Source organism: Periophthalmus magnuspinnatus, chromosome 13, assembly GCF_009829125.3.
Source record: "Periophthalmus magnuspinnatus isolate fPerMag1 chromosome 13, fPerMag1.2.pri, whole genome shotgun sequence".
Classification (NCBI taxonomy): Eukaryota; Metazoa; Chordata; class Actinopteri; order Gobiiformes; family Gobiidae; genus Periophthalmus; species Periophthalmus magnuspinnatus.
This window is the reverse complement of record NC_047138.1, coordinates 9,434,973-9,449,961: the sequence shown is the minus strand read 5'-3', so window position 1 is coordinate 9,449,961 and position 14,989 is coordinate 9,434,973. Positions and strand designations below refer to the sequence as shown.

General features: G+C 41.9%; 2 protein-coding genes across 2 annotated transcripts in view; one reads left to right on the top strand and one right to left on the bottom strand.

Moving 5' to 3' along the window:
• The first annotated feature begins 517 nt into the window (after positions 1-517).
• On the top strand, positions 518-7,356 carry tmem160 (transmembrane protein 160). The gene is made up of 4 exons (XM_033977055.2): positions 518-827; positions 943-967; positions 2,288-2,380; positions 2,755-7,356. Exons 1-4 carry the CDS (start codon positions 609-611, stop codon positions 3,063-3,065), a joined length of 648 nt encoding a protein of 215 aa, XP_033832946.1. The 5' UTR covers positions 518-608; the 3' UTR covers positions 3,066-7,356.
• Positions 6,707-14,989, bottom strand: part of npas1 (neuronal PAS domain protein 1) — a 32,638-nt gene continuing 24,355 nt past the window's right edge. The window contains exons 7-13 of the mRNA XM_055226051.1: positions 13,756-13,930; positions 13,208-13,323; positions 12,073-12,269; positions 11,759-11,865; positions 11,240-11,387; positions 9,874-9,986; positions 6,707-9,233 (exon numbers count right to left, since the gene is read on the bottom strand). Coding sequence (XP_055082026.1) covers positions 8,215-9,233; positions 9,874-9,986; positions 11,240-11,387; positions 11,759-11,865; positions 12,073-12,269; positions 13,208-13,323; positions 13,756-13,930 — 1,875 coding nt within the window. The 3' untranslated portion in view covers positions 6,707-8,214. The remainder of the gene's footprint in view (positions 9,234-9,873; positions 9,987-11,239; positions 11,388-11,758; positions 11,866-12,072; positions 12,270-13,207; positions 13,324-13,755; positions 13,931-14,989) is intronic.

Below are 14,989 nucleotides of genomic sequence, written 5' to 3'. Positions count from 1 at the left end.
ATAGGCTCCTTTTGCTTTCAGCCCTAGTGTTGTGGAGTAGAAACAGTTAGGCCATACCTGTTCTCAAATGTAATGAGGTAGAAGTATCCACTTTAAAATGTACTTAAGTAAAGTAGTGTAGCGGACTAAGAAGGTGAGGAGGTAGTCTTTAATAGGACACACCGTTAATTGTGCAGTGAACAGTGGAAGCAGAGCGGGGGCGCGCTCAAATATGTACAGGGACCAGCTTCAGGGGCTTTACAGTAGCCTAGAGATAGGCCTATCTAAAATTGTAGACCTGGAGTACTTTTACTTGTGTACTTCGTTACCTTCCGGCACTGCAGGCGCGATAGGTTATTCATCTGTCATCGGATTAACAGAAACAAATCCATATTGCAATGGCGCTATCGTGTTGATGAATTAGTGCCATTTTGTCTTGAAAGGCGCAAATTGCGGTGTATTATTGGGTGTTTAATGCGTGTCCGTCGCTTGGGGGCGCTGTTGGATTTGTTAAAGCAGCTCGCTGTTCCGGGTTGTCGTTGACGCTGAATGTCGAAGTTCACAGGGCAGACAGAGGTCGTGTTGTGCTTGTAGCCTCATAGTTGTATTAGCTGTTTCACAGTAATGTAATGGCTCTTTTAGGCTTCTTCATGAGGAGGCAGTTGCCACAGGCTCTGTCGCACTTTGTCCGTGCTGTAAGGTTATCTCGGCTCCCGTCCACCTCCGCTCCGGTGCGGAGGCTCCACGGCCCGGCCCGGCTGAGACAGGGAGACAAGGGACCGTGGAACCGGAGCCGCACTCCCGAGCAGCACTACCAGCTCACCGACCTGGACAAAGCAGACGCGCTGGTATGTGATAGTCCCGGGGTCGTGCCGTATAGACCGGGGGGCTGTTTGTTTTTTCAGTCTGTACGTTAGCACACATTATTTGGCTCTAACAAACCCTAATACTTTTCTCTTTCAGATGTTAAGGAAGTCACACGAGACAGGTAAATAAAACTGACCGATGCCCCAGAAATGTTTTCATGTAATGCTCCTTTAAAGACATCACAACATTCTACAGGCCAATATGTAATACAGTTGGAGGCAAATAAATTACATTCTGTCAAAATGTTTGTGTAATCCCTTAGTCGTCCAGGTATGATTCATAACAAGAGTCGAAATAAATTCTATCAACTGGACAAAACGTTGTAGGATTGAAAAGTTTCACTGCTCATTCAAGTCGCTTCTTCAGTTCTGGTCAGATTATTGATGGACACTGCCTTATATCTGTCTGAAGGGAGCCGCTAACTGCACTGACACTGGAAAAGGCTTTTGTCTCCAGTTTCAGCCTTAACGGGCCTATTCAACCTTTAACGACACTAATGGCTCTCTCTGTTGTTCTTTGTTTTGATTTGCTTTGGGTCTGAACGTCCTCACTCCTTCAACGTTTTGTCCAGTTGACAGAATTAACTTCGACTCTTGATATTCTGTCAAAATGCAGTTATTGATTGTAGTCACTAATAGAAGTGATCAGGCTCTACAATTGTGAGTTTACCTTTGAGATATTTCTTGTGAGAACACCATGTAACAAATGCTGAAAACTGATTGTTGCCCCCCATCTGGGAGTATGACATCGTTACATGGTAGAAATCATTTGAACCATGCAAAGAGCAAACTAATACATGGGTCCCAACTCCTACAAAATGATGCCACATAAAGTGATAGTGCCCAATGTGTTGTGACTAATTATAGCCTGTACCACAGTGATTTGACCATTAAAGCTGCACTATCATTATGTAACTTTTCTGGTGTAGTATCCGACACCTGTATGTCTCCATGGAGATGCTCTTGCATTAAACCTGTATATCTTGCATTTATGTAATTACAGGTGTTTTTTATTGCAAACACATTAGCACATACTAAGATTAATCAGCTAATCGTGACTGGTTGACTAAAAATAATCGTTATCTGAACTAAACAGACTGTACAACCATATGAAATGACCTTTTATAACACAGACAGTGGCATTAGTAAATCATGTTAAAATGTAAATAATTTCTGATTTTCAGCAATAATACACTTTTGTCCATTTTCTCTGTTTAGAAGCCTTCACTCACCAAATTTCAGCCTTTATTTGGTTGATAATGTATTTAAAAAGTTTCAGTGTACAATCATTTGACTGGTCGACTAATTGAAAAATGAATTGCTGACAGGTCAAGTGCTAATATAATCACTGGATACAGCCCTGCTGTACTGGCAGAATACGAATCTAAATAAAGCAGATCAATGATGGGCTAATGCTCTATAACCATGATACTATTTTACAGGATTTCTCTCATGGTTTCGGAACGGGCTTTTGGCTACTGGAATTGGAGTCATAGCTTTTGTCCAAAGTGAAGTTGGGCGAGAGGCTGGATATGGTAAGCACATTTTAATGCTGTTGTATTAACATCATATCCTACCCATAAGGATAATGACAGCTGGGTGAGCGGCCAAAACAGCTGTACTCAAAAACCTATCCGGAAGATGATTGAAACCTTTTTATTCTGGAGCACTTTTGGAGAACTGGGATTAAACCAGCATGTGCCTTATGACAGATATGGCATAATTTTACCTGAAATTCTCCTCCTGATCAGTGAAAGTGTGAACTGTAACCTTTATTATGGCTTTTGAGTTAGATTAATAAAGCAGATTCCACTTGTAATTCACATGACTGTAGATGATGATCTCTTTACAGAGTTTTGAACATGATGAATCCTGTGCCCCTCTCCTAACATGTCCATGTGTCTTTCAGCCTTCTTCATCCTGGGAGGAGTGTGTGTGTCGTTCGGCGGCGCCTCGTACCTTGGCAGCTTGTTTGTCTTGCGGAGGATGATGCTCCTGTCTGTGCCAGCTCTCTTGCTACAGGGTGCAGTAGTGAGCAGTGTGGCCCTCTTCTGGTTGTGCGCGGTATCCCTGTATATTGGAAGACTGGAGGTGGAAATCATTCACGAGGATGATGAGGAGGAGTGCAGGGAGTGTCGGGAGAGACGGGAGCAGAGAGGTTACCGGGACAACCGGAGTCTAGAGACTGATGACAGTGACAGCAAAGGGCCAGACAAATAGAGCTGTGCTTTGGATGCTGTGTGCATTACTGATGGCTAGAGTATCTTAAAGTATGCATGGGCTGACAATGCTGACATTCCAGGAACATCTTTCCAACTCCAACAAAAGGATAAAAAACTGTAAATAAAATCATTTTAGTGTCTGTGTCAAGGAAAAGACTGGATAATTTAAACCTGTTCAATACAGTAAATAAAATACGGTATGTATTTCCAAAATCCAAATATTTTATTATAATTCTTGTTTTGGGTGATTAAAGTTAAGTTTTGTTTCAGCTAATTGTAAAGCACTGTGTCCCATTCAATAAAATAGCAGTTTAATAGTTTCAATACAGTGAAAATTCAATTTTTGTAAATCTGTCAAATCCTTGCACATTCCTGGATCCATGCACAGACTTAACCCCTCATTAGATGGCACCAATGAGAAAGATGTTTCTGAATTGTCAGCATGTATATCCTGGACTGTGCGTGCGCATCTGCAACGATGTGTCACTGTTTAAATGGGATTGTTTGGCTCAGAAAGTCAGATGTCTTCTTACAAACATATTTTCAAAGCTGCTTAATTTAAGTGAATTATTTTTAAAGCTTTACGTTCTTTTCTCTCACTGAAAACATGTTTACAGTTTAAGGCACTGTATGCCCACATGCTAGTGAGTGGTGGATGGTTGGCCTATGATTTTCTGTTCACTGTTGTATAAATGTGACTACTTGAAGTTTTATAGAAAGAGGTTGGTAAATGGCTGAAGTCTTCAATTGTTCAATACCTGTATATGGATGTTCTGGGCTCAGTCACCCATTAAGGGCTGATGGACATTCATCAGTGAAACATTTTATACATTACATTGCTTTTGGCAATACCACTTTTTAGTATTTTTAGAAAAATATCAGGTGGGTTATTTCTTTTGGTTTGGATATCATAATTTCAGATGGAGAGCAGGGGCATATATAACTGTCTGGGAGATGATAAATATCCAGCCTATGATCCACAAATCTTGTCATTATTTGCTGGAGATGGGGTCCACAAATTTATCATATTAACCTAATGGTTTAAAGTTCTTTCAACTGCCAACAATCATGAATTTGGGGTTGAAAAATTGCACCTTTGTGAAAAAATAATATTGTTTAGTAATGCAGACAGAGACCTCATTGAACTTTGTGCCAGTTTTTTATGTGGCTAGACCCAGTGATAATGACCATAAACCAAGTTGACAAATCTGCAATCTGACAGTTAAACAGCAAATTCCACCATAGAATTCTGACCTGTCTCCAGCTAAATAATAGGCTTTCTGGAGGTTTGTGATGTTGTGAACACAATTTTTATGCATCCTTCCTGCATATAATAAAATTGATTACTCAAAATGTTGTTTTTTCACTAAGATTGTAGTGTACTTGTACATTAGGGAAGATTCTGTAGAGTCTATTCCCTTTCAGGTGTATTTTTGGATTGTGCTAAAAGTGTAGGAGCTGTCAAAGTAAGCAGCTCCTCGTGCTGCAGGGATTCAAGAGCGGCATGGACTGTCCAGCCGCACGTTGTACATGCATAATTTTTATAATGAGGCCCTGGTCTGGAGCATAAATATGTGGGCTGAGGAATGCGCACTGATGCTGTGTCTTGTGTGTGTGTGCGCACGTTCAGGGGTGATGGGGGCTGTGTCTGCGATAACTATCTGACTGGTTTAGGCCGAAGGTCTGTGATATCTCACAGTCATCGACACACGGTGTTGCTGTTGAGGCTCACCTCGGACTCACCCGGGCTCCCCTTGTCTCCTCCCTCATCACCTCTGTCTGTCGAGTTTTCAATGCACTTTCTCATGCAGGGTGTGTGTGGACGGACGACCGCTGCAGTGTGACCGCTCCCCAGCCCAGAGCCTCTCCTCTCCCTCAGATCTCCTTCTACCCTTTGGCCTCCAGTTGGCTCTGCTCTCAGGACTCCTCCTCACGTTCGCTCTCCTCTGCTCGCTGCACAGGTCTGTTTGGCATGCAGCAGACTCTCGAGGCCTGGCGCGTCTAAAGGGCAGGGCGCCCACAGACTGGAGACGCGCCCTTACTGACAAACATCTAGGCGATAGCTCCACCTCACACAAGCCAAGTAACTATCCATGCAAACCGACCACCAGTCCACACTAAGCACCAGTCCACACTGAGCACCAGTCCACACTGAGCACCAATCTGCACACACTGTGGCAGCTGCCCCTGGAGCCCTGTGTCTGCCCTGTCTTCACCTCCAGACGGGAACATCACCTTCTGTTTGGAGGCGTGTTCCTCATCTGCTCTCAGGTGTTAAATGCCATGCATACGGATCAAAGATCTTCCTTCAGGAATGCATTACTGAGTTAGAATGGATAGTCTCTCCACTGGCTCTGAGAACAGTGGAGATTGTTTAGATGTGAAAAGTGAAAAGACGCTAAGAAGAAGGAGTGGGGGGAATATACGTGTGTATGTGGAAGTTTTCTGGTGTCTACCTCCATCCTTCACTCTTTTATTCCTACCCATATTTTTACTCTTTCAAATGCATTTACATGTGCTAAGATATTTCCCCCGGGAGCTTGACTCCAATTCAGGGGGTAAGATAAGCCATCAAAGTCAGTGACAGAGAGGGCGCACGGGTTATTCAATGACAGGCGAAGAAGACGACAGTCAGGAGAGTTGTGTTGACTTGTGCGCTCACTCACACACACCCCCACACACACCCCCACACACCCACACACACACACACAAATGCAGTGTCTATTCTGTGTTCAGGTTGTTGTACCTCTGTTTGGTGTAGAGCTCCCTCACTGGAAGAGGAGCACAGAGAGGAAGCCAGAGCTTATTTGGCACCTTGTTCTCAGCACACACTCACTTATACAGTACATACGCTCCTGCACGTACAATGGCATTTTCTCCCCAACAACTGCTCTTGTTTAGTATGCACTTCCTTTGGTCTTGAGGAGGAATGATCCTCACTCTAATGAACTAGGGCCTGCCACTTGAATGTAAAACAGGATTTAACCCGTCTTCAATGTCAGAGCCCCTCCCTGGGGCTCCTTCAGACAACACACACAAACCAATGTACATACGCACACATGCGGCTCATATAGTCCCATGTAAGTGAGACACTCATATGCACACAGCTCTGTCTTTAGTTTGAATCTATTAACAGACAAAGACTTTGGTGAATTCAATACCCTTAAAAACTTTCTGATTTTCCAAGCTCAGTATCTACAATGAATACTTGTGTTCTGGACAGTTCTATTAAAAGGACATGTTTTAAAGTGTAAAATACACCAGGCAACATTGAGCAATATGTTTGTTTTATGCAAACAACTTACACAATTAAAATGTATAATTGATCCATTCAAAGTAAATAATTTCATTAAGTAAACTATATTGATCACCCAGCACACAAAGAGACGCAAGTAAAACAAAAGAACTCTGTGCCTTGTGCTCCTCTACAGGAATATTTTATTGTTATTTTATTTGTATCACTGTTTTCTTTTTACATTTGTCCATTTTATTTGATGACAGTATTCACACTCATTGGAAGATAATGTTAGGTTCACAGTGATGGTTAAGAATTAGCTATTTAATTCAACAGGACACAGCATAAACGCGGGCGCTCATAGACATGTCCCATTCACTCCCTCTGTACAGGCGTGTGGTCAGAACTAGTTTCTCTTTCTTTACAGACATTAGACAAACAGGTTTTCAGTTCACACCTTATAATGTCCATACTAAAACCATACTGTCAAAGTGACTATTTTAAAATAGACCTAGAGCAGAGTGGGATCAGGTGGGTCTGAAAAACTTACTCAAGGTTTTTCATTCAAAAGTGCCACAGAGTAACTATTCAATGCATTAAAACAATGACAAAATGTTACTGCTAATATTACAGATCATTTTAAATGTTACGTTTCTGTAGATGTGCATCTACACTGTTGCTGTAAAGTGAAAACAATTTCAAATGAAAAGAACACATCTAAATACAATTTAGAATATTTTCTGTCCAAATTTGCATTTATTTCCAGGAGACTGACATGATCAGAATCCCTCAAAATAATTGTCAACATTTTTGACCTCTGATGGTCACTACATTATGACTGCATGTTTATTTTTTTTGTTTGTTTTTGCTTTTTTACATAAATGACCACATCTCCCTATGTCCTCTGTATTAGCAGTGGTCAGATTATTTCAGTTTAAGCAGGGTCATATCCAGTGTGTTCAAGTTCTGAAGTGCTTTTAGTTCATCATAATAACACAACATATTTTAGTAAGTGCTCGGAAAAACACAGCTTTAAAATCATATCAAACTCTGTCTAGGAAAAAAAAAAATGTGCCCAAAGAGAATAGTAAAAAGGTACTCGGCAAAATTGTGCATCCGTTAAAACAAAGTTTTTCAAACTATCTTCAACATTCTGTTTCATTAAGTGAAAAACAATACAAACGTTAAAACATCAACAACAATATGGCTTTCTTACACAAACACATTTGCTCCATTTTACAGAATATACTATAATTCATAGTTAGATAAAAAGAAAAAAATCAAAACAGTTTTCTGTCAGCATTGCATTTCTTCCCAAAGATTATGGAATGTATGGGACCATGTTATTTATACTGAAGTCCCCCACAATGTGCTTTAGTTATGGCTGGTTAATGACTACATTGTTTTTTTCCTTATGAATATTTGTAAAAAACAAGGGTTATTTTTTTATTTTATTTTACTTTTAGTAAATATTATTGTCAAATTCTTACCTTGATCCCAAGAGATGATTGGTTTAATACTGCAATAATAAAAACATTCAAAGTCTATTTTGTGTTCCTTTCCACAGACAAGTGTCCATTTTAGAGTTAATAGTCATTGAAGTGACACACGGTGTGAGTTGAGGATCTTTATGGTTCTTTTCTATTTACATTATGGCTTCTCTGAGTGGAAGAGACGGAATCAACACTGGTCATTACTGTAGCTTGAGGAGTCTGTGGGACATTCAGTCACAAGTTTTCTCTGAGAGTCACTCTGTTGGATTCCCTATGGCAGCCACTTGTCCGTCACTTTGGATTGTGGTTATTCAGCCTATCATCCAATTAGTCAAATCCTTTGAGGTTTAATGTCTGTTTACTGTCCGCGCTGCCTTTTTAAGGTCAGCACGTCTTTGTCTCTTGTATATTCAGTGGTCTCAGTCCTCCTCGGAGCCCGCGGCCCCCCTCAGTCCATTCATACAGAAGGGCAGTCCAGAGGGGAAGGGGCTGTCGGATGGAGAGAATCCGCTGAAAGGTGGCAGCCCCGCCAGCCTCTGCAGATGGGGGAAAAAGGACGGAGGAGGTCCCTTGTGGTGGTCAGAGCGTAGCTGCAGCCCGTCGTGCGCTGTGTTGTGGTGGTGGGACGGGGGCAGCTCAGGAGGGGCGTAACGGATAGTGCTAGGGGCATAAAGACTCTGTGGACCCTGGGGTCCTAGAGCCAAGGGGTGGAAGAGCACCCGCCCTGCCGCTGCTCCACCTGCCGCTAGTCTCTGCAACAAGTCAAAGTCCGGGCCTCCAGCACTACCACGGCCGATGGACCCTCTGTCCTCCCGGGGAGATGACACAGACATAGGAGGGGACAGGGTGGGGGACGGGGGAGTGAACAAACCCTTGGTGGGGGCTTCACTGCTGGACGAGGAGTCTGGGACGGGCGTGGTGGGGCTGTCTCCGTTCAGACTGTTGGAGGAGGTGGTATGTGGGGGCTGTGAGGGGTGTGAGGTGGAGCTCCAGCGAGCACTCAAAGCCTCATGTTCAGTCTTAATGCTGGGGCTGCCAGGCAGAGGGGCAGGAGTCACCACACTCTTGAGCTGCTGGATGACTGCGCGGCCATTGTGCGCCCGCCCCCCAGAGCTGGCCCCTCGTCCTGCGCTCTCTCCGGCCCTACTGTGTTTACCGCCCCCCCTGCCCTCCTCCTTGAGCCTGTCACTGTCCCATTCCACCTCTTCATCTTCCTCTCCCTCGCTCTCACTGGCCAGGTCAGACGAGGCAGACACGCTCTCCTCCGCCTGCCGAGCCTCTTCTAATCGACGTCTACTCTCTGGTGGAGCTCCCTCAGGCTCGGACCTCAGCAGACGCTTCCTCCGCTCCTCTGACTGCACTGCAGCGGTCGGGAACTTCTCCCTGGTTTTACTTTCTGTGTCACTCTTTGCTGTTGGACCTTTAGCTGGTTGTGCACCTGAGGGAAAGAGATCATTGTGGTTAAAATCTGGATGTGGTTCTCAGACTGTTGTATCTGTGTCCTCTGATTACAGTAAGCCCAAGCATAGACCTGATTTAGTGCTGGTATATTACATATTATATCAACTTTATTTCAACTTGTTTAGAGTCTGATTCATTCCTGTTTCAACCTGTGTAGTCATCATTTTCATTTTAAAGGTAACAAATAGGTATAACCTATGGTGTTACTGTTTTAAAAAATTTGCAACACAACCACAACTCAGCCTGGGATGTCATAGTAGTTACTTAATCACTTAGTATCATTATTTTTAAATTTACAAATATCTATTACTAGGTTAGCAATTAAATCCATATATGATTAGAACATGCTCACATCATAGCTGAATAATGGCTAATGTTATGAACTCTTTTATGAAAACTCTACATGCTACTTTAATTGTGCTGGTTTTGATAGTGTTTTTGCCTGACTTATTTGCCATTTTGGTTGGTTCTTATTTTCTTCAATTAGGTTAGTATAGACATGATGGGCTCATTTTAGTTCATTAAAGATCTTACTTGAAAAGATTAATGTTTTTTGCAATGTTGTGAAAAGTTTTGGAGCGTCAGTGTAATTCATTATGGGTATTGGCATTACTTACTTCGAGCCTGTGGGGAGCTGTCAGAGGGAGAGGAGCTAACGCGAAGTCGCTCAGCCCGAACGCTCTCCGGTAGCTGCAGCAAATCAAGGGGTGTGTCAGGCAACTCTGTCCGACTGCAAAATAAAGAAGTAGGTTGTTTGGTGAATAAATCCACAGATAAAAGAAAAAAAGAACTTTGTATATGGCCAAATGAAAACATGCCACTTAAAGCACTTAAAGCTTTCAAATCTAGCTCTGCTTTGAGTTGACTGAATACTTAAATGGAAACAACATATAATCAGTCTTAATAACAGCCTCCAATAGCCAATCTCACTCACAGCCCTCGAACCTAAAATGCAAACCCACACTCCATGTTTTTCTAACAACGGCGTGATAGACAAACCCCGCCCCCACAGACATAAACAATAAAAGCCACGCACAACCCGCTCCTCTCAGCAGCCCACCTATACACAGTTAATCCCCCACAAGAAGGAGGCAGTGAGAGAAGTTAATGAGTTCTTGTAATTACAGCGCTAATTAACTAAAACACCATTCAAGCCCAAAATTCTGACATCCATTTGTAGTAATTATATAGCTTTAGTCCAATTAGCATTGAAATTCAGCCTCTCGCTTTATCCCACTGATGGCCTATTTTTGTGTATGTGAGTTTATGCAGTTAAATGGTAGAACAGAATAAAAGTAAGTTAACATGAGTGGAGGTGGATACATACACACACACACACACACACACACACATACATACATACATACATACATATATATATATATATATATATATATATATATATATATATATATATATATATATATATATATATATATATATATATATATATATATATATATATACATATACATATACATATACACATACACACACACACACACACACACACACACAACACACAGCCATACATACACACATAGTGAAAGTTAGATTAGAATTACACAAAATAAATCATATCCGAAGGCAAGGAGCACAAAACAAATGCTCACTTCAAAGTAATATTACAAAGAAACAAAAATATGGTGTGTAAAAACAAATTTTAGAGCTAGTATGTATTCAAAAAGTTACTCAAGTATATGCATCTCATTATTACCAGCAATTCATTAAAAACAGCTAATGTTCAAAATCAAATAATGCTGTAGAACTCTATTGTTCATGGGCCCACAGCATATGTTAATTGCACAAGACTCAAATTTGAATATTTTTGCTTCTTCTGCGTCTGATAGAGTGAGCATCTTGCTGTAATCCCGCTCCATTTCATCATGTATCCCTTCAAAGGATGTGGGTGCTCAGTATGGGGCCGGCGTATTAAAAGTGCAGGCCGGAGAACAGCCGTCACTTTGATGGAGCCGCACTGACCTGAGAACCACGTTGACCCAGATGACGTTGCGTTCGTGGGGGGCTTTGTGATTGATGGACACTGTGGCGGTGGACTGAATCCACAAGTAGCCCCCTCGCCTCTGCAGCCAGCGGTAGTAACCTGTAACCACCTGGCCTTTCCTCAGCACTGCGAAGATTCAGGAGAGAGTTCACAATAAGACCAGCAGAGGGCGCCATTTTCAACCTAACGGATGGTACACTAGACTAGACACTAAATTTTACACTCCAAATAAAAAAGAAAGAAAAAAGTTACTTCAATATATCATTCGAGTAGAGCTAACAAAAAGAAGTTGTAAAAAAGTCGTAGAATTTACTTCTGAAAGTTCTTGAAACTGAGCAAACTACTATCATTAAAACTAGTATGTCAACAATTAATAACACTATAACTAATATGAACTATTTTTACTATTATTAATACTCATACAACTATTGCTACAGCTTAATTGTCTAAGTATATAAGTATATGTATATTTGCTCCTGACTTCTGAATGTTCTTACAGTCCTCATGGCTCTGTCGGAGGTTTTCCAGGTCTTCTACATGGACAAAGTGGTAACACGTATGACCCACAACTTCTGCAGGAGTTAGATCCATATACTCTGAGATTCTGCACAAAAGAAAAAGAAGGCAACAAAAACACATTTGTTTACTAAACCGAAACAGATGTGTCCATACACACCACCACATGGCCGAGTGCACTGCCAACTGCTCATGAAAATACATGAAAATAAAACGCATGGCTTGTGGCATTTTATAATAACTGATATGAGATATTTGGGATTTTCCTCACATTCACTCTGCAGTGGAAACTTACCTGTTTTCACAATATGTGATCTGTAGGTCCATGTTGACTCGGAAGACGAACATATGACTCTCCATGCGCACTTCATTGAGCGTGGAGGGGGGGAGGGTGTGTGCCAACGCCACTAAACCCATCGGACGCCTCACCGACCGAGACGAGCCTGGGACCAAAGATGGACGACAGCGGATCCGGCCTGTCACGTGGATTACCTGGTCAACGCAACATTCAGTAATGGTGAGGTGAAATGTTCAGTTAAGTGTCATTACATTTTAATGTGTATGTATGTGACAGAAAGCACTGACTCACTAAAACTAATGATTTCCTGTGATTGTGACTCTTAAAGAGTTTGAGACCAGAGAACAGGGCTGCAAAATTAATTGCAATGAAATCAAAATTGTAACTTGAATGAACACAATTAGCAAATGGCTGCAATTTTTCAAGTACCAATATTGCCACAACAAACATCAAAATATTCTTTCTCATTCTGCATAAAAAGCTCTACCCTGTAGCTTAGATCTGTTCAAATGTTCTGAAATGTGACTCTTTTATTAGTTTGTCAGCTCATATTTCAGTGTTTTTTTAATCAATTCTTCAATGTGTTTAAAATATCAGCATTGAAAGGAAATATTATTAAAAGATATCTAATGCAAAAGAGGCTTATCTAATCACAACTGCAATGCTTATCAGGCAATTAGATTTTTTGTTCAGCCGTAACTAAAAATGAGTTTATATTAGGCCTCTTTGGTAAAGTTACTGGAATTTATAACAACACAATTATTTACATGTCATTCTTATCACATTTACATAAAGAAGAGAATGTGAGGGAAGGAAAAGTGATAATAAAACAAGCATACAGCAAAACACAAATGTCGACTTTAAAGCCAAACAGACTGCTCAGGTTGAACAGCTCTGGGTGCAGTAAAGGGGCTGTTGTGTGCAGCAGTCCAGTGTGAAATAAGGTCATAGTCATAAAACACATCCAAAGCCGGCACCTCAAGAGGGCCGTTAAACACCGGCAGTGAAAACATGGTGACACAAATCTCATCATCACCAACTGTGCAGGGAACAAGCAGGTAAGCGACTGAGGGAAATATGCACAATGACAAATACTGCAGATAAAGTCATTGGGTTGATCTGATATGCAGACCTTGTATCCTGATGACTTCACATGCAGTCCTCTTTTGGTCAGGGTAGACTTCATTCGGATGAAGAAGCCACGGTCGGGCGGGTCATCGGCCGAGTGGGAGTGGGGACTCGATGGAGCTATTGTAAAGAAAAAAAATATGTACAAAATATTACAATGTGTCTTCAGTGGCACTTTGGTGCAAAGTATTTCATCACTGAGGAGGGTTATAATGAGAAGTGAAGTTTGTGCACATATTTGACCGTTAAATTTCCACATTTTAGTATTATCTGAACAGTTTGGGCCATGACTCTGACCAAAACCCCATAAAACTATGTTAACTTGCTACAACATAATATATGCAGTATTTTTTTTTGTTTTTATCAGGCCTGAAATAAAATTATAACTCATATACATATTTTTTGGGGAAAAAAAAATAATCTAATGAAATACTCTCCTTTAAGATAACAGAATGTTGTTTGCATTTTAAACCATTACTACACTGACAAACTCATGCCTTATTTTTTGTGATAGGTTTGTAAAAGTTGTACAGCTTTGGACATGATCTGTACCAGGTTCGGGAGTGCCGGCTAAAGAGGACGTGGAGGCGGAACTGGAGGCACTCTCAGGGGCTGTGTGGCAGCCCGCCTCTGCTCGCAGATGAGGCCTGATCCCCAGCCGCTCGGCCATCTCCACGTGGTCCGCCGGGTGGATGTAGTCAAACACACTGCTGCCGGTTAGCTCCACCTGCAGCACAAACACACACAGATGTACACACAGGAAAAATCAATACATGTTATGACAGAAAAATGAAAGCACTGCTCTGGGTTACAACTCAACAAGCACTGTGGAGGTTGCAAGACATTCCCGCCAACACCAACGCACACGCACACATTTAAGTCCAGTCTCGAGGGCCAAGGAGTGACTACGGCATTACACAAATAAAACCAGGGCAGATAAAAATCAATTGTATTTGCTGATTAAAAACAGGTGAACTCCAAGTATCTCCAAAGGTCACATTACTATTCTTGCTGTTCCCTCCCTGCTCTTTTCATTCAGTTACTGTGGCAGTCTATCCCAGCAGGCATTAGGGCGAGAGCGCAACACCTCATACAGCTCTATATGATCCCATCATCATAATGCATCATTGTCAAATCTCTAATCATTTAAAGGTAATAATAGTGGCGCTCTTGCATAGCATCCATAAAGGCGGCACAATCAGAGCAGGTGTGATTCCATCTGAAGTGGTATAGATGAGTGCGAGGAGCCCAAACGGGGGAGGGGAGCGTGGCTTCCATTACATCTGTGAATGGCGGCGCGGGACTGTGCATGTGCGTGCCAATACTATTCCATCTGATAAAGCCATGGTTGCAGCAGCCTCACACCCTTGTCTGTAGGACACAGCCATTTATTACCGGATTAGAGCCATTTACTGCAGGCTTTATGGGAGCTTCAGCAGGCCCTCAAGGACATCACGGCGAGCAGGGGGAAACGGGGAAGGTGGGAGCGGGTGGAGGAATCGGAGACACAGCCGATGAGGGGCACAGATACAGAAAATCCCACTGACTGAGGGGGGATAAGTGATGGTAGCAGGTTTCTCTGGCTCCACATGTCCAGTGAATAACTTATGGCTCTTTAATTGGAGCCTGCCCCTCTGCAGTCCTGTTATACTGGTCTAACCTGCTATCATTTCACATTTAAAGATGAAAAAATCCATCCACTTTCTAGAGATGTATTACAAAATTATGTAAGTATAATTTTCTCAAAATATTAAATACTTTTTTTTTTTAGAAAGTTTTATTTGGG

Bases quoted from the DNA above. Each gene is read 5' to 3' on its own strand.
- tmem160 (XM_033977055.2), top strand. From the start codon at position 609: ATGGCTCTTTTAGGCTTCTTCATGAGGAGGCAGTTGCCACAGGCTCTG. The intron at 968-2,287 runs GTAAATAAAACT...ACTATTTTACAG, and splicing joins AAGGAAGTCACACGAGACAG to GATTTCTCTCATGGTTTCGG. The intron at 2,381-2,754 runs GTAAGCACATTT...TGTGTCTTTCAG, and splicing joins TGGGCGAGAGGCTGGATATG to CCTTCTTCATCCTGGGAGGA.